This window comes from Salmo trutta, chromosome 1 (assembly GCF_901001165.1).
Source record: "Salmo trutta chromosome 1, fSalTru1.1, whole genome shotgun sequence".
Classification (NCBI taxonomy): Eukaryota; Metazoa; Chordata; class Actinopteri; order Salmoniformes; family Salmonidae; genus Salmo; species Salmo trutta.
The window spans coordinates 6516310-6536845 of NC_042957.1; the positions used below are offsets into that span (position 1 = coordinate 6516310).

Sequence of the window (20536 nt, forward strand, 5' to 3'; positions counted from 1 at the left end):
CGAGGAGAGCGAAAGAGGGGGGGGTGAGAGAGAGAGGGGGGGTGAGAGAGAGAGAGCGGGGGGGTGAGAGAGAGAGGCGGGATGAGAGAGGGGGGATGAGAGAGGGGGGATGAGAGAGGGGGGATGAGAGAGAGAGCGAGACGGAGAGAGAGAGCGAGACGGAGAGAGAGAGCGAGACGGAGAGAGACAGAGGGGGATGAGAGCGAGAGAGACAGAGGGGGATGAGAGAGAGAGAGACAGAGGGGGATGAGAGAGAGACAGAGAGAGAGAGACAGAGGGGGATGAGAGAGAGACAGAGAGAGAGAGACAAAGGGGGATGAGAGAGAGAGAGAGTTCCTCACAGTGTCAGCAGCAGTCAGGTTGATACCCAGACCTCCAGCCCTCGTACTCAGGAGGAACACAAAGATGTCAGTCCTGAGAGACGAAGGGAGGAAAGAGAAAGAACATTATTTATTGTTAATGACCCTTATTTTACCAGGTAAGATGACTGAGAACACATTCTCATCTACAGCAGCACCCTGGGGAATAGTTACAGGGGAGAGGAGGGGGATGAATAAGCCAAATCGGAAGCTAGGGATGATTAGGTGGCCATGATGGTATGAGGGACAACTTGGGAATTTATCCAGGACACCGGGGTTAACACCACTACTCTTACGATAAGTGCCATTGGATCTTTAGTGACCAGAGTCAGGACACCCGTTTAACGTTCCCATCAGAAACACCACACCCTACACAGGGCAATGTCCCCAATCACTCCCCTGGGGCTTTGGGATATTTATTTCACCAGATGAAAGAGTGCTTCCTTATGGGCGTCAAACACCACTTCCTGCAGCATCTGGCCAGCAGTAGGATGCAGGGTGGGATGCTCGTCAGCAGATTTTATAGCCAGAGAGATGGTTTACAATGTATCACACGTTCACCACAACTAGAAGCAGAGCGCCCAAGGCCCACAGAGAGCAGAACTAATGCAGAATACACAGAGACAAACCAGGAGACACAGAGACGAACCAGGATACACAGAGACGAAACCAGGAGACACAGAGACAAACCAGGAGACACAGAGACAAACCAGGAGACACAGAGACAAACCAGGAGACACAGAGACAAACCAGGAGACACAGAGACAAACCAGGAGACACAGAGACAAACCCACGATACACAGAGACAAACCCACGATACACAGAGACAAACCCACGATACACAGAGACAAACCCACGATACACAGAGACGAACCAGGAGACACAGAGACGAACCAGGAGACACAGAGACGAACCAGGAGACACAGAGACGAAACCAGGAGACACAGAGACGAAACCAGGAGACACAGAGACGAACCAGGAGACACAGAGACGAACCAGGAGACACAGAGACGAACCAGGAGACACAGAGACAAACCAGGAGACACAGAGACAAACCAGGAGACACAGAGACAAACCAGGAGACACAGAGACAAACCAGGAGACACAGAGACAAACCAGGAGACACAGAGACAAACCAGGAGACACAGAGACAAACCCGGAGACACAGAGACAAACCCACGATACACAGAGACAAACCCACGATACACAGAGACAAACCCACGATACACAGAGACAAACCAGGAGACACAGAGACAAACCAGGAGACACAGAGACAAACCAGGAGACACAGAGACGAACCAGGAGACACAGAGACGAACCAGGAGACACAGAGACGAACCAGGAGACACAGAGACGAACCAGGAGACACAGAGACGAACCAGGAGACACAGAGACAAACCAGGAGACACAGAGACAAACCAGGAGACACAGAGACAAACCAGGAGACACAGAGACAAACCAGGAGACACAGAGACAAACCAGGAGACACAGAGACAAACCAGGAGACACAGAGACAAACCAGGAGACACAGAGACAAACCAGGAGACACAGAGACAAACCAGGAGACACAGAGACAAACCAGGAGACACAGAGACAAACCAGGAGACACAGAGACAAACCAGGAGACACAGAGACAAACCAGGAGACACAGAGACAAACCAGGAGACACAGAGACAAACCAGGAGACACAGAGACAAACCAGGAGACACAGAGACAAACCAGGAGACACAGAGACAAACCAGGAGACACAGAGACAAACCAGGAGACACAGAGACGAACCAGAACCACTGAGGATGAAAACAGTTGAACTTAGACACAGACTACTCACCGGCTCTGGAAGTCAGCCACCATGTCTCTGCGTTCTGAGATCTTGGAGGAGCCGTCCAGACGCATGTAGGTGTGTTTACGATACACCATGTACTCCTGGAAGGGGGGGGGGGGGGGGAGATAAAGTGTTTTAAGATACCAGCTTATTCCTGGCTCTTGTTGAGTCACAGGAGAACTCCGTTGGCTTGAAGTGGGCCACAACACAGATCAACTGGAATGGCGAGAGAGAGAGAGACCATGATCGGACAGTTCAGTCCTTTTGAGTCGCAGCTTGAGTCTGGGACCTGACAAGACATGTCTTGGTTTCTCTTTCACTCACTGGGTCATGAGAGAACTCAGAGAGCTGTGTGTGGTTCACAGTGCAACACTAAGGGACAACAGGGTTTGAAGTACACACTCGTCAAACTCCCAGGGAATGAATCTAAACCCATGTTTTCTTCTTCAACCTCCTCCGCTCCATGGGATGTTGCTGATCTGTCCGTCAGTCAGAGAGCTGACACCAAATGACTTGGTTTCCAAGAACGGTCCTCTAAGGAGGGGGGGGGGGCTGCAGGGTCAACTAACAGCTAAAAGGGTTTGTTGTCTCACTACGTAGTTCTACATACATTGTTGGAACTCGACGTAAACAGAGTTCCGTAGCTCGGTTTGGATAAAACGTGAAATCACTGTGGAGAGCCTTTAAGTCCTTTTGGCTCCAAGATTGCCTGTTCCTGACCAGAGATTTTCTCCACTCCCTCGAGACACAAGATAGCTCAGACAGCTTGAAGTAGGTATCACAACACAGAACACCAAAACACAGATTACAGGTTTGGAGTTCACTCGTCCACGCCGCAGGATATGAATCTGTTTTTCAACCTGCAGTCCATTGGTCGTTCAGTTATTTATTTATGTTGTTGCTGAACGCTCCCTCAGTTTGTGAGCTGACACCAAAATAACCCGTTTCCAAGTGGTAGCTTTCATTTGAAATGGTCCTCAGTCTCTGGGCATAACCACAACATAGCAAGCCTATCCCTGGAGCTAACATTTGTTGAGAAACATAGCTCAATTCCATTATTTCTCAACCTCTGGCCCTTGGGACAGTGACAGTTCATGAGTGGACACTGATTTAGTGTAATGTCAACTGCTAGGCTTTGTTTTACTGCTGTGTTAGAACAGGGGTCAGACGGTGTAATGAGGTGAAACTGATTTAGTCACATGTCAATGCTAGTTTTACTATAAGTGGTGGGGAAAAACCTCAACAGAATGTATTTACTTACCTCTTTGGTCCCATTTCGCTCAGGGGCCAGTGTGAGTACAATGGGGGTCCCCCAGGGATCTGTCTTAGGGTATTGCTCTTCACTCTTTAGCTTATGAAGAATAGTTTATAAATAGTCTGGTGGAAAGGTGTTGATCCCCATCTCCTAGTGCTGAGTGATTAACTGACATTTTTGTTATTAAAAAATAAATTAAAAAAATTCTGACATGGTTCAATTATTTCAATTCATTTTTTTTTCTGTAAGCTAAAAATGGCGCATATTGCGCAGTTTCTCTCGAGATAAATCTGATCCAGCCTGAACTGCGCGATGTAGTAGGGAGTTGTAGTTTCTCGAGAGATGAATCAGATCCAGCCTGAACTGCGCGATGTAGTAGGGAGTTGTAGTTTCTCGAGAGAGATGAATCAGATCCAGCCTGAACTGCGCAATGTAGTAGGGAGTTGTCGTTTCCAACAGTCCCAAAATTTGTATCGAACCAAAACCAAACTGACCTCAAAAAGCACCAATCACTCAGCACTACCACCTCTCACTCAAACACCTGGCCTGTTCAACATTAGCCCCCTGACATAAATAAAATACAATTTAATTAGTCACATGCGCCAAATACAACAGGTGTAGACCTTACAGTGAAATGCTTGCTTACGAGCCCCTAACCAAATATGCAGCTTAAAAAATACGGATAAGATTATGAAATAAAAGTAACGACTAATTAAATAGCAGCAGTAAAATAACAATAGCGAGTGTACCAGTACAGAGTCAATGTGCGGGGGCACCGGTTAGTTGAGGTAATATGTACATATTAGGTAGTCATTAAAGTGACTATGCATTGATGATAACAGAGAGTAGCAGCAGTGTAAAAGAGGGGGAGAGGACAATGCAAATAATCTGGGTAGCCATTTGATTAGATGTTCAGGAGTCTTATGGCTTGGGGGTAGAAGCTGTTTGAAAGCCTCTTGGACCTAGACTTGGTGCTCCGGTACCGCTTTCCGTGCGGTAGCAGAGAGAACAGTCTATAACTAGGGTGGCTGGAGTCTTTGACCATTTTTATGGCCTTCCTCTGACACCGCCTGGTATAGAGGTCCTGGATGGTAGGAAGCTTGGCCCCAGTGATGTACTGGGCCAAACACACCACCCTCTGTAGTGCCTTACGGTCGGAGGCCGAGCAGTTGCCATACCAGGCAGTGATGCAACCAGTCAGGATGCTCTCGATGGTGCAGCTGTAGAACCTTTTGAGGATCTGAGGACCCATGACAAATCTTTTCAGTTTCCTGAGGTGAAAAAGGTTTTGTTGTGCCCTCTTCACGACTGTCTTGGTGTGCTTGGACCATGTTAGTTTGTTGGTGATGTGGACACCAAGGAACTTGAAGCTCTCAACCTGCTCCACTGCAGCCCCGTCAATGAGAATGGGGGTGTGCTCAGTCTTCTTTTTCCTGTAGTCCACAATCATCTCCTTAGTCTTGATCACGTTGAGGGAGAGGTTGTTGTCCTGGCACCACACGGCCAGGTCTCTGACCTCCTCCCTATAGACGGTCTAGTTGTTGTCGGTGATTAGACCTACCACTGTTGTGTCATCGGCAAACTTAATGATGGTGTTGGAGTCGTGCCTGGCTATGCAGTCATGAGTGAACAGGGATTACAGGAGGGGACTGAGCACGCACCCCTGAGGTACCCCTGTGTTGAGGATCAACGTGGCGGATGTGTTACTACCTACCCTCACCACCTGGGGGCGGCCCGTCAGGAAGTCCAGGATCCAGTTGCAGAGGGAGGTGTTTTGTCCCAGGTTCCTTTGCTAATTGATGAGCTTTGAACACCTAGCTGTAGTCAATGAATAGCATTCTCACATAGGTGTTCCTTTTGTCCAGGTGGGAAAGGGCAGTGTGGATCTGTTGGAGCGGTATGCAAATTGTAGTAGGTCTAGGATTTCTGGGATAATGGTGTTGTTGTGAGCCATGACCAGCCTTTCAAAGCACTTCATGGCTACAGACGTGAGTGCTACAGGTCGGTAGTCATTTAGGTAGGTTACCTTAGTGTTCTTGGGCACAGACACAATGGTGGTCTGCTTAAAACATGTTGGTATTACAGACTCGGGCAGGGAGAGGTTGAAAATGTCAGTGAAGACACTTGCCAGTTGGTCAGTGCATGCTCGCAGTACACGTCCTGGTAATCCGTCTGGCCCCGCGGCCTTGTAAATGTTGACCTGTTTAAAGGTCTTACATCGGCTGCGGAGAGCGTGATCACACAGTCTTCCAGAACAGGTGGTCCAGAATTTTTTCCCCTCTGGTTGCATATTTAACACGCTGATAGAAACTTGGTAAAACTGATTTAAGTTTCCCTGCATTAAAGTCCCCGGCTACTAGGAGTGCTGCCTCTGGGTGGGCGTTTTCTTGTTTGCTTATGGCAGAACACAGCTCACTCAATGCTGGCTTAGTGCCAGCCTCAGTCTGTGGTTGTATTTAAACAGCTTCGAAAAATACAGAGGAAAACTCTCTAGGTAGATAGTGTGGTCTACAGCTTATCATGAGATACTCTACCTCAGTCAAGCAATAGCTTGACACTTCCTTAGATATCGTGCACCAGCTATTATTTACAAAAATACATAGTCCGCCGCCTCTTATTTTACCAGACGCCGCTGTTCTATCCTGCCGGCACAGCGTATAACCAGCCAGCTGTATGTTGATAGTGTCGTCGTTCATCCACGACTCTGTGAAGCATAAGATGTTACAGTTTTGAATGTCCCGTTGGTAAATTAATCTTGAGCGTAGCGTCGATTTTATTCTCCAAAGATTGCCCGTTTGCTAGCAGAATGGAAGGAAGTGGGGGTTTATTTAATCGCCTACGAATTCTCAGAAGGCAGCCCGCCCTCTGGCCCCCTTTTCTCCACCTCTCGCAAATCACGGGGATCTGGGCCTGTTCCCGAGAAAGCAGTCTATCATTTGCGTCGGGCTTGTCAGACTCGTTAAACGGGAAAAAAGGATTCTGCAGTCCGTGGTGAGTAATCACAGTCCTGATGTCCAGAAGTTATTTTCGGTCATAAGAGATGGTAGCGGCAACATTATGTACAAAATAAGTACAACATTTTAAAAAAGTTACAAATAATCAAACAAAAAAACACAATCGGTTGGGGACACATAGAACTTCAGCCTTCTTCTCTGGCAAAGAAGACTACATCACTACTACCACCTCTCAGTCCAACACCTGGCCTGTTCAACATTAGCCCCCCTGCCATAAGACTACATCACTACTACCACCTCTCAGTCCAACACCTGGCCTGTTCAACATTAGCCCCCCTGCCATAAGACTACAATCCACAGTCCCCCTCATGACCAACTGTCACCTGCTTCCAATTCCATACCTCAAACTCTCTCCAAGACCATTTACCAACTCACACGCTATAAATCCCCTTCCTGCCTCTTATATCCCTTTCCGAGCCCACTATCCCCCCTGAGCCACTTGCAACACACACACACCTCTCCCTACCAATAACATACCAGACACCTCTCCCTACCAATAACATACCAGACACCTCTCCCTACCAATAACATACCAGACACCTCTCCCTACCAATAACATACCAGACACCTCTCCCTACCAATAACATACCAGACACCTCTCCCTACCAATAACATACCAGACACCTCTCCCTACCAATAATATACCAGACACCTCTCCCCCTACCAATAACATAGCAGACACCTCTCTCCCTACCAATAACATACCAGACACCTCTCTCCCTACCAATAACATACCAGACACCTCTCCCTACCAATAACATACCAGACACCTCTCCCTACCAATAATATACCAGACACCTCTCCCCCTACCAATAACATAGCAGACACCTCTCTCCCTACCAATAACATACCAGACACCTCTCTCCCTACCAATAACATAGCAGACACCTCTCTCCCTACCAATAACATAGCAGACACCTCTCCCTACCAATAACATACCAGACACCTCTCCCTACCAATAATATACCAGACACCTCTCCCCCTACCAATAACATAGCAGACACCTCTCTCCCTACCAATAACATACCAGACACCTCTCTCCCTACCAATAACATACCAGACACCTCTCCCTACCAATAACATACCAGACACCTCTCCCTACCAATAACATACCAGACACCTCTCCCTACCAATAATATACCAGACACCTCTCCCCCTACCAATAACATAGCAGACACCTCTCTCCCTACCAATAACATACCAGACACCTCTCTCCCTACCAATAACATAGCAGACACCTCTCTCCCTACCAATAACATAGCAGACACCTCTCCCTACCAATAACATAGCAGACACCTCTCTCCCTACCAATAACATAGCAGACACCTCTCTCCCTACCAATAACATACCAGACACCTCTGTACCAATCCATTAACACCAATCCATTAGAACTGTAACCTCTAATCTCCTCCACCTCCCTAAAAAGTCCCTCATCTCCACCTTACACAACCCTGTCTCTCCCACTTTTCGTTCTGCCCCGTGAGTGAATCCTAGCCAGGCACCTAGGACTTGGCAGTGTCCCTCCTGGCCAGCAGAGCGGCGACATGCTGACATCAACTCTCTTTATTCTAACTCATGTAGCTAGTCCTCTTGACTTCAGTCTCCAGCATCCTGGTCGTGACTGAGACAGACCTGGACCACATGAACCATCTGGAGAATGAATGAATGAATGAATAATGAGTAAAACAATAGCTCAATGAATAAAAGGCTAGTCGCTACAAAATCCAAATTGGATGGTTTAGAGCAGCACAGCCCCGTCAGAATGGCTCTTGCATTTTTCAGTGAGTGGTCTTGGCATATGCCTGCTGTTCTTGTAATATATGCAGCAGATGCAATGCGCTGGTTTTCCTGATCCAAGAGCCTTGGTGTAGAGGAGCAATAAATAACACTGCAGACAATTCTGATTGAACGGTGTACAGCAGCAAAGACCCCATCATAACATTTCTGGAACTGTGCGTGTGTGTGTGTGTGTGTGTGTGTGTGTGTGTGTGTGTGTGTGTGTGTGTGTGTGTGTGTGGTGACAGAGGGTGGTTAACCCCTGAAAACTAGAAGCAGAGAGACTTGGCAACGCTCCGACCCTGACAGAACAGCTGACGACATCGTCGTCATCCATCTGGCCCGCTGGCCTCGGAGCTAGAGAAGATCGGTGATGTTACACGGCGCCGTAGATCGCCACGCCGACTGGAGACAAACAATCACGCTAATGACACAGATTACAATCTCTGGGGTTTTGGTTTTGTTCTCCCCCCCCAAAAAAAGAAATGACAGAGGGGATGGAAAATCAACTCCAGCTGGAGAGAGATCATACTGGAGAGTGAAAGGGGAGGAAGACGAGGGGAATACGACTTCATCTATGAATGTCTCAATTCGACTTCAGAAAATAAAAATCTGTGTATATTGGTGAGAAGGAGTCATTGATCACAGATCACCTTGCTGCCTTGTTTTTGTGTCATTAGCGTTTTGCATTTATCCCTCCCTGTCCAACGACTAAAGACGATGTCTAGTGTGTTAGCACCCACCAATCATCTCTGTTGAAGACCAAGTATTGACAACATTATTTGGGCTATTTTCCCACCACTGGCATTTGCCCTTGCCCAGCCAATAAGATGTCTGCCAGTCAAGTTACCCGACAGACAGGAGGAACACGTAGCCAGTCACCAGCCATCAAAGACCTAGTTATGAAAACAGTCCAGTTTAGCCATCAAACACTACCTCACCACGGACACACTACCTCACCATGAAAAGAACCATGGAACGCTCTACCTCACTACGGAAGGCCCTACCCCTCGCGCACACTACGGAAGGCCCTACCCCGCGCACACTACGGAAGACCCTACCCCGCTCACACTACGGAGGGCCCTACCCCGCGCACACTACGGAACTCGCTACCTCACTACGGAACTCGCTACGGAACTCGCTACCTCACTACGGCACACACTACCTCACTACGGCACACACTACCTCACTACGGAACACACTACGGAACTCGCTACCTCACTACGGAACTCGCTACCTCACTACTCACTACGGAACTCGCTACCTCACTACGGAACTCGCTACCTCACTACGGAACTCGCTACCTCACTACGGAACTTGCTACCTCACTACGGAACTCGCTACCTCACTACGGAACACGCTACCTCACTACGGAACACGCTACCTCACTACGGAACACACTACGGAACACGCTACCTCACTACGGAACTCACTACCTCACTACGGAACTCGCTACCTCACTACGGAACTCGCTACCTCACTACGGAACACGCTACCTCACTACGGAACACACTACGGAACACGCTACCTCACTACGGAACTCGCTACCTCACTACGGAACTCGCTACCTCACTACGGAACTCGCTACCTCACACACTACCTCACTACGGCACACACTACCACACACACTACCTCACTACGGAACACACTACCACACACACTACCTCACTACGGAACACACTACCTCACTACGGAACACACTACCTCACTACGGAACACACTACCTCACTACGGAACACGGAACACACTACGGAACACGGAACACACTACCTCACTACGGAACACACTACCTCACTACGGAACACACTACCTCACTACGGAACACACTACCTCACTACGGAACACGGAACACACTACCTCACTACGGAACACGGAACACACTACCTCACTACGGAACACACTACCTCACTACGGAACACACTACCACACACACTACCTCACTACGGAACACACTACCTCACTACGGAACACACTACCTCACTACGGAACACACTACCTCACTACGGAACACATTACCTCACTACGGAACACACTACCTCACTACGGAACACACTACCACACTACGGAACACACTACCTCACTACGGAACACACTACGGAACACACTACCTCACTACGGAACACACTACGGAACACTACCTCACTACGGAACACTACCTCACTACGGAACAAGACCAACCACGAGAGAATGGAGGAGGAATTCCTGTTACGAGGACTTCACGCCTCGGAGGTGCCTGGTGTTTGTGTCTATAGGGCAACAATAGCGATAGAGCTATACAGCGCTAGGACCAGAAGTGACTGACTGCTATTGTTGTACAGGGGGCAGAATGCTGTAACACTGGAAGCACCCTTGCTGTTCCCATGCTTTCAGCTCAGCAAGAGACCTTTCCACACGCCCACTAACAAGTGCTTTTGGTTTTCTCCATGCATCTATTTTCCCCCACTCAAGCCCATTGCCCACTCATCCCCTCCCCCTCCAAGAGGTAGTCTCTCTATAACGAGGTACAGGATGATCAGAGCAACCAGCTGTACCTGTGTCCCCCTAGTGGAGAGAGATCTACACTACATGACCAATAGTATGTGGACACCTGCTCGTCTAACATCTCATTGCAAAATCATGGGCATTAATATGGAGTTGGTCCCCCCCTTTGCTGCTATAACAGCCTCCACTCTTCTGGGAAGGCTTTCCACTAGATGTTGGAACATTGCTGCTGGGAATTGCTTCCATTCAGCCACAAGAGTATTAGTGAGGTTGGGCTCTCAGTCGGTGATCCAATTCATCCCAAAGGTGTTCGATGGGGTTGAGGTCAGGGTTCTGTGCAGGCTTGTCGAGTTCTTCCACACCGATCTGAACAAACCATTTCTGTATGGACTTCGCTTTGTGCAAGGGGGCATTGTCATGTTGAAACAGGAAAGGGCCTTTCCCAAATTGTTGCCACAAAGCTGGAAGCACAGAATCATCTAGAATGTCATTGTAGGCTGTAGTGTTAAGATTTCCCATCACTGGAACTAAGGGGCCCGAACCATGAAAAACAGCCCCAGACCATTATTCCTCCTCCACCAAACTTTACAGTTGACACTATGCATTTGGGTAGGTAGCGTTCTCCTGGCATCCGACAAACCCAGATTTGTCCGTCGGACTGCCAGATGGTGAAGCATGATTCATCACTCCAGAGAATGTGTTTCCACTGCTCCAGAGTCCAATGGCGGTGAGCTTTACACCACTCCAGCCGACGTTTGGCATTGCACATGGTGATCTTGGGCTTGTGTGCGGCTGCTGCCATGGAAACCCATTTCATGAAGCTCCAGACGAATAGTTCTTGTGCTGATGTTGCTTCCAGAGGCAGTTTGGAACTTAATGAGTGTGCAACAGAGGACAGACGATTTGTACGTGCTTCAGCACTCGGCGGTCCCGTTCTGTGAGCTTGTGTGACCTATCACTTCGCGGCTGATGCTTCTAGACATTTCCACTTCACAATAACAGCACTTACAGTTGACTGGGGGCAGCTCTAGCAGGGCAGAAATTTGACGAACTGACTTGTTGGAAAGATGGCATCCTATGACGGTGCCACGTTGAAAGTCACTGAGGTCTTCAGTAAGGCCATTCTACTGCCAATGTTTGTCTATGGAGATTGAATGGCTGTGTGCTCGATTTTATACACCTGTTACCAATGGGTGTGGCTGAATCCACTAATATGAAGGGGTGTCCACATACTTTTTGTATATTTAGTGTAGCTTAGCTTTTCCAAACGTCAAGGCCAATATTCATAAAGCGTCCCAGTCCTAGGACTGCTGATATAGGATCAGTTTGGGGGGGGGGGCTGATCCAGCAGTCCTACTCAGATGCATTATAACCACAGACCAGCCGCACTGTTTCTGTGGACGTCTCTCACGCTGATGACCATGATGTCGCCTAACAGTAGATGAGTGACCCTTGAGTCCATCCTACTATGCACCCCACTGCACCCTACTGCACCCCACTGCACTCACCTCCAGCAGGTCTATCATGCGAGTCATCTGGGAGTAGATGAGGACGCGGTGTCCCTGAGTCTTGAGACGACACAGCAGCAGATCCAGAGTGTGCAGCTTCCCACTGTCAGTGATCAGGGTCTCCTTGTCTGAAACACAGAGGGCAGACGGGCGAGAAACAAGAACAGGTCGGTACATGTCGAGCATCTTAAATCCACTTATGATCAAAAATAACACATTTGCTATTGTTCTGAGGTCTTGTTGAACCAGTAAGAGTGATTGTTTTGGAGGATGTTTGGCCACATGTTCCAGGACATCAACATCATAACTTGAAAGCTATTGATGATCTTACATCTGAAAAAGCAACCAGTGCTATGGTATCAACACAGTGCTATGGTATCAACACAGTGCTATGGTATCAACACAGTGCTATGGTATCAACACAGTGCTATGGTATCAACACAGTGCTATGGTATATCAACACAGTGCTATGGTATATCAACACAGTGCTATGGTATATCAACACAGTGCTATGGTATCAACACAGTGCTATGTATCAGAGGACACAGTGCTATGGTATCAGAGGACACAGTGCTATGGTATCAGAGGACACAGTGCTATGGTATCAGAGGACACAGTGCTATGGTATCAGAGGACACAGTGCTATGGTATCAGAGGACACAGTGCTATGGTATCAGAGGACACAGTGCTATGGTATCAGAGGACACAGTGCTATGGTATCAGAGGACACAGTGCTATGGTATCAGAGGACACAGTGCTATGGCAGGCAGACACGGAGGCAGGCAGACAGACAGACACAGGGAGGCAGACAGAAAGACAGACACAGGGAGGCAGGCAGGCAGACAGACAGGGAGGCAGGCAGGCAGACACAGGGAGGCAGGCAGGCAGACAGACACAGGGAGGCAGGCAGGCAGACAGACACAGGGAGGCAGGCAGGCAGACAGACACAGGGAGGCAGGCAGGCAGGCAGACACAGGGAGGCAGGCAGGCAGGCAGACAGACACAGGGAGGCAGGCAGACAGACACAGGGAGGCAGGCAGACAGACACAGGGAGGCAGGCAGACAGACACAGGGAGGCAGGCAGACAGACACAGGGAGGCAGGCAGACAGACACAGGGAGGGCAGGCAGACAGACACAGGGAGGCAGGCAGACAGACACAGGGAGGCAGGCAGACAGACACAGGGAGGCAGGCAGACAGACACAGGGAGGCAGGCAGACAGACACAGGGAGGCAGGCAGACAGACACAGGGAGGCAGGCAGACAGACACAGGGAGGCAGGCAGACAGACACAGGGAGGCAGGCAGACAGACACAGTGAGGCAGGCAGACAGACACAGGGAGGCAGACAGACAGAGGGAGCTGTGGCTGAGACAGATAGTAGATACAGTCTGGCTCAGTAGGGCTGGTAACAGTCGTGACATGGCAGTCTGTACCAGACAAGCCTCTTCCCCAGGCCTCCAAAACAAACACCATGCCTCACCATCAAAGACCTGGAATAGGCTTTGGCGTCATAGGAAGAGAGGGAGACACAGGGGGAGACACAGGGGGAGAAAGAGAGGGGGGGAGACAGGCGGAGAGAGACAGGATGGAAGGAGTGAGATGAAAGAGACCACCCAGACCAAACAGACCAGGGTACAGAACCACCCAGACCCACCAGACCAGGGTACAGAACCACCCAGACCAGGGTACAGAACCACCCGACCAGGGTACAGAACCACCCAGACCCACCAGACCAGGGTACAGAACCACCCAGACCAGGGTACAGAACCACCCAGACCCACCAGACCAGGGTACAGAACCACCCAGACCCACCAGACCAGGGTACAGAACCACCCAGGCCCAACAGACCAGGTTACTCCACAGACCAGGGTACTGCCCAGACCCACCAGACCAGGGTACAGAACCACCCAGGCCCAACAGACCAGGGTACAGAACCACCCAGACCAGGGTACTCCCCAGACCCAACAGACTAGGGTACAGAACCACCCAGACCAGGGTACAGAACCACGAAGAGCAAGGTACTCCACAGACCCAACAGACCAGGGTACAGAACCACCCAGACCAGGGTACAGAACCACCCAGACCAGGGTACTCCCCAGACCCAACAGACCAGGGTACTCCCCAGACCCAACAGACCAGGGTACAGAACCACCCAGGCCCAACAGACCAGGGTACAGAACCACCCAGACCAGGGTACAGAACCACCCAGACCAGGGTACAGAACCACCCAGACCAGGGTACTCCCCAGACCCAACAGACTAGGGTACAGAACCACCCAGACTAGGGTACAGAACCACCCAGACCAGGGTACAGAACCACCCAGACCAGGGTACAGAACCACCCAGACCAGGGTACTCCCCAGGCCCAACAGACCAGGGTACAGAACCACCCAGACCAGGGTACAGAACCACCCAGACCAGGGTACTCCCCAGACCCAACAGACTAGGGTACAGAACCACCCAGACCAGGGTACAGAACCACCCAGACCAGGGTACTCCCAGACCCAACAGACCAGGGTACAGAACCACCCAGACCAGGGTACAGAACCACCCAGACCAGGGTACAGAACCACCCAGACCAGGGTACAGAACCACCCAGACCCAACAGACCAGGGTACAGAACCACCCAGACCAGGGTACTCCCCAGACCCAACAGACTAGGGTACAGAACCACCCAGACTAGGGTACAGAACCACCCAGAGCAGGGTACAGACCCACCAGACCAGGGTACAGAACCACCCAGACCAGGGTACTCCCCAGACCCAACAGACTAGGGTACAGAACCACCCAGACCAGGATACAGACCCACCAGACCAGGGTACAGAACCACCCAGACCAGGGTACTCCCCAGACCCATTCCAATGTAACATCACCACAGGCCGTTTATAACCCTCTGCTTTGGCAAACAAACATTTCCATTACCTTCACTAAAACACAGTCGAGAGCTTTTTGCTACTTCGTTAAAAGGAAGAAGAGTGAAACAATTTTCTGCCAAAAGAGGGAGTTGTTTTTTTTTGTCTGCCGTGTTTGACCTTTACATTGCATCCAAACAACAGAGCAACACTTCAATGTTTCACTCACCACAGAAGCATTCCTAACAGCCACTTTCCCTAAACCCCAGAGGCCTCCGCCTCTCAGCCTCTCAGCCTCTCAGCCTCTCAGCCTCACCAAACACAGAGCCGTCTATGGCAGTGTTATTTTAGAGCTACCACTTCATAAAAGGAGGGAGTGATTCAAATAAAACGGGATAGATTTTTGTTGTTGTTGAAATGACAGAGGACTTTGGTTGTCTACCTCCTTCCAAAACAACACGAATAGCTTGACATTATAAATACATGTTTTTTCAGCATAATACTAAAATGGCTGGTTAGTCTTAAAAATGAGCAAATTGGAACAAAGAAAGAAAGTGAGGCCACGAAATAATAACTTGGACGAGGATTTAAAGGGTTAGTTCAGGTTATGTTCTGGTATGACTTCTATCAGAGAAAACACACTAGTCTGTACACACACTGATGTCACGTTACTATGGATACCAAACATAACAACAAGCATTGTGATCTGCCCTCTCCATTACCTCCTCGCTACCCTCTCCATTACCTCCTCGCTACCCTCTCCATTACCTCCTCGCTACCCTCTCCATTACCTCCTCGCTACCCTCTCCATTACCTCCTCGCTACCCTCTCCATTACCTCCTCGCTACCCTCTCCATTACCTCCTCGCTACCCTCTCCATTACCTCCTCGCTACCCTCTCCATTACCTCCTCGCTACCCTCTCCATTACCTCCTCGCTACCCTCTCCATTACCTCCTCGCTACCCTCTCCATTACCTCCTCGCTACCCTATCCATTACCTCCTCGCTACCCTATCCATTACCTCCTCACTACCCTATCCATTACCTCCTCACTACCCTATCCATTACCTCCTCGCTACCCTCTCCATTACCTCCTCACTACCCTATCCAACCCTCTTCATAAGAGTAACACACGGCTATATCGGTCTGCTAATACAGGACTAATAAAGTTTGTTATCTTCCCCCTCAACACCCCTACCCTTCCAATATGCCCACTGATGTGTATCAAAGTAGTGTAGTAGAGGTATACGCTGTATCAATTCATAAGGCTGATGGAACAGATCAGACTATTCAGCTTCAAAATATGATAAACTATTATTTCTTCACATTTCAGGCGCAGCAACGTGAACACGGCAGTAGGCCTATGCGCCAATGTTCCAAAATGCAAATATGCAGGGAAAGTTGTTTCAGGACAAATACGGAGATCGGTGTTAGAAATGTAGAAAGAGGGGGAGATCTAAAGATGAAATAACTAGAGTGGGATGCTAATATGACTACGGTAATGCCTTTGGCTGCTAGACAACGAAATAAAGTTGAAAGAAAACAATAGAACGTAAATCAATCCAGTGGCCTTCTGTTTGGCAAACTCCATATCATGTCTTCTACAGAAACACTGCTAACACAACAACAGTGCTAGGTGCCTGTACTACAGAAACACTGCTAACCCAACAACAGTGCTAGGTACCTGTACTACAGAAACACAGCTAACCCAACAACAGTGCTACGTGCCTGTACTACAGAAACACTGCTAACCCATCCACAGTGCTAGGTGCCTGTACTACAGAAACACAGCTAACCCAACAACAGTGCTCGGTGCCTGTACTACAGAAACACAGCTAACCCAACAACAGTGCTAGCTGCCTGTACTACAGAAACACAGCTAACCCAACAACAGTGCTAGCTGCCTGTACTACAGAAACACAGCTAACCCAACAACAGTGCTAGGTGCCTGTACTACAGAAACACAGCTAACCCCAAAACAGTGCTAGGTGCCTGTACTACAGAAACACTGCTAACCCAACAACAGTGCTAGCTGCCTGTACTACAGAAACACTGCTAACCCAACAACAGTGCTAGGTGCCTGTACTACAGAAACACAGCTAACCCAACAACAGTGCTAGGTGCCTGTACTACAGAAACACTGCTAACCCAACAACAGTGCTAGGTGCCTGTACTACAGAAACACTGCTAACCCAACAACAGTGCTAGGTGCCTGTACTACAGAAACACTGCTAACCCAACAACAGTGCTAGGTACCTGTACTACAGAAACACAGCTAACCCAACAACAGTGCTAGGTGCCTGTACTACAGAAACACAGCTAACCCAACAACAGTGCTAGGTGCCTGTACTACAGAAACACTGCTAACCCAACAACAGTGCTAGGTGCCTGTACTACAGAAACACTGCTAACCCAACAACAGTGCTAGGTGCCTGTACTACAGAAACACTGCTAACCCAACAACAGTGCTAGGTACCTGTACTACAGAAACACAGCTAACCCAACAACAGTGCTAGGTGCCTGTACTACAGAAACACAGCTAACCCCAAAACAGTGCTAGGTGCCTGTACTACAGAAACACAGCTAACCCAACAACAGTGCTACGTGCCTGTACTACAGAAACACTGCTAACCCATCCACAGTGCTAGGTGCCTGTACTACAGAAACACAGCTAACCCAACAACAGTGCTCGGTGCCTGTACTACAGAAACACAGCTAACCCAACAACAGTGCTAGCTGCCTGTACTACAGAAACACAGCTAACCCAACAACAGTGCTAGCTGCCTGTACTACAGAAACACAGCTAACCCAACAACAGTGCTAGGTGCCTGTACTACAGAAACACAGCTAACCCCAAAACAGTGCTAGGTGCCTGTACTACAGAAACACTGCTAACCCAACAACAGTGCTAGCTGCCTGTACTACAGAAACACTGCTAACCCAACAACAGTGCTAGGTGCCTGTACTACAGAAACACAGCTAACCCAACAGCAGTGCTAGGTGCCTGTACTACAGAAACACAGCTAACCCAACAACAGTGCTACGTGCCTGTACTACAGAAACACAGCTAACCCAACAACAGTGCTAGCTGCCTGTACTACAGAAACACAGCTAACCCAACAACAGTGCTAGGTGCCTGTACTACAGAAACACAGCTAACCCAACAACAGTGCTAGGTGCCTGTACTACAGAAACACTGCTAACCCAACAACAGTGCTAGGTGCCTGTACTACAGAAACACTGCTAACCCAACAACAGTGCTAGGTGCCTGTACTACAGAAACACAGCTAACCCAACAACAGTGCTAGGTGCCTGTACTACAGAAACACTGCTAACCCAACAACAGTGCTAGGTGCCTGTACTACAGAAACACTGCTAACCCAACAACAGTGCTAGGTGCCTGTACTACAGAAACACTGCTAACCCAACAACAGTGCTAGGTGCCTGTACTACAGAAACACTGCTAACCCAACAACAGTGCTAGGTACCTGTACTACAGAAACACAGCTAACCCAACAACAGTGCTAGGTGCCTGTACTACAGAAACACAGCTAACCCCAAAACAGTGCTAGGTGCCTGTACTACAGAAACACAGCTAACCCAACAACAGTGCTACGTGCCTGTACTACAGAAACACTGCTAACCCATCCACAGTGCTAGGTGCCTGTACTACAGAAACACAGCTAACCCAACAACAGTGCTCGGTGCCTGTACTACAGAAACACAGCTAACCCAACAACAGCGCTAGCTGCCTGTACTACAGAAACACTGCTAACCCAACAACAGTGCTAGCTGCCTGTACTACAGAAACACAGCTAACCCAACAACAGCGCTAGCTGCCTGTACTACAGAAACACTGCTAACCCAACAACAGTGCTAGGTGCCTGTACTACAGAAACACAGCTAACCCAACAACAGTGCTAGGTGCCTGTACTACAGAAACACAGCTAACCCAACAACAGTGCTAGGTGCCTGTACTACAGAAACACTGCTAACCCAACAACAGTGCTAGGTGCCTGTACTACAGAATCACAGCTAACCCAACACAGTGCTAGTGCCTGTACTACAGAAACACTGCTAACCCAACAACAGTGCTAGGTGCCTGTACTACAGAAACACAGCTAACCCAACAACAGTGCTAGGTGCCTGTACTACAGAAACACAGCTAACCCAACAACAGTGCTAGGTGCCTGTACTACAGAAACACAGCTAACCCAACAACAGTGCTAGTACCTGTACTACAGAAACACTGCTAACCCAACAACATGCTAGGTGCCTGTACTACAGAAACACTGCTAACCCAACAGTGCTAGGTGCCTGTACTACAGAAACACAGCTAACCCAACAACAGTGCTAGGTGCCTGTACTACAGAAACACTGCTAACCCAACAACAGTGCTAGGTACCTGTACTACAGAAACACTGCTAACCCAACAACAGTGCTAGGTGCCTGTACTACAGAAACAACAGCTACCCAACAACAGTGCTAGGTGCCTGTACTACAGAAACACAGCTAACCCAACAACAGTGCTAGCTGCCTGTACTACAGAAACACTGCTAACCCAACAACAGTGCTAGCTGCCTGTACTACAGAAACACAGCTAACCCAACAACAGTGCTAGCTGCCTGTACTACAGAAACACAGCTAACCCAACAACAGTGCTAGCTGCCTGTACTACAGAAACACTGCTAACCCAACAACAGTGCTAGGTGCCTGTACTACAGAAACACAGCTAACCCAACAACAGTGCTAGGTACCTGTACTACAGAAACACTGCTAACCCAACAACAGTGCTAGGTGCCTGTACTACAGAAACACTGCTAACCCAACAACAGTGCTAGGTGCCTGTACTACAGAAACACAGCTAACCCAACAACAGTGCTAGGTGCCTGTACTACAGAAACACTGCTAACCCAACAACAGTGCTAGGTGCCTGTTTCTGCTCACTTGAATTAAATGGTAACGACACTAAAAAAAGCTACATTTCTTAGATTTTTCCCAGACCTCAAAAGTGGTTTCCTGATGTGGTTTAAGCATTGTTGTGGACTTGGAAAATCCAATTTTGTTGTTTTTCTAAAGTGTGACAGATTGAAAAACTGAAACCTGTGCATTTCTGCCTCAGTTGACAGACTAATTTATCTGTTTCAATAGTAGGCCTTCTTATAGCCGACTTGCACAGTACAGCTTGGGTTGGCCTGACTGTTAAAGACCAATATGGGATTGATCATTTTAGGTCCTTCAGAGTGTGTCACCTTTCCGTTGCCGTGCAGGACGTTTGGGACAAACTGGAGTATACCCACTTCTCCAGAAACCAGACAGGAGAGGGAGAGAGGGAGAGAGGAGACAGTCTAATTATGACCCTGGCTCTCTAAAGAAGACAGTTTTCTGTTCTACTCTGTGTTTAGTGGGCAATACACCACAGTGGTCTGGTCTCACCACAGTGGTCTGGTCTCACCACAGTGGTCTGGTCT

At 49.0% G+C, this 20536-nt stretch overlaps 1 protein-coding gene across 1 annotated transcript in view; it reads right to left on the reverse strand.

Moving 5' to 3' along the window:
* Nucleotides 1-20536, reverse strand: part of ino80 (INO80 complex ATPase subunit) — a 99835-nt gene that overhangs the window by 20077 nt on the left and 59222 nt on the right. The window contains exons 27-29 of the mRNA XM_029700776.1: nucleotides 12216-12343; nucleotides 2188-2282; nucleotides 342-414 (exon numbers count right to left, since the gene is read on the reverse strand). Coding sequence (XP_029556636.1) covers nucleotides 342-414; nucleotides 2188-2282; nucleotides 12216-12343 — 296 coding nt within the window. The remainder of the gene's footprint in view (nucleotides 1-341; nucleotides 415-2187; nucleotides 2283-12215; nucleotides 12344-20536) is intronic.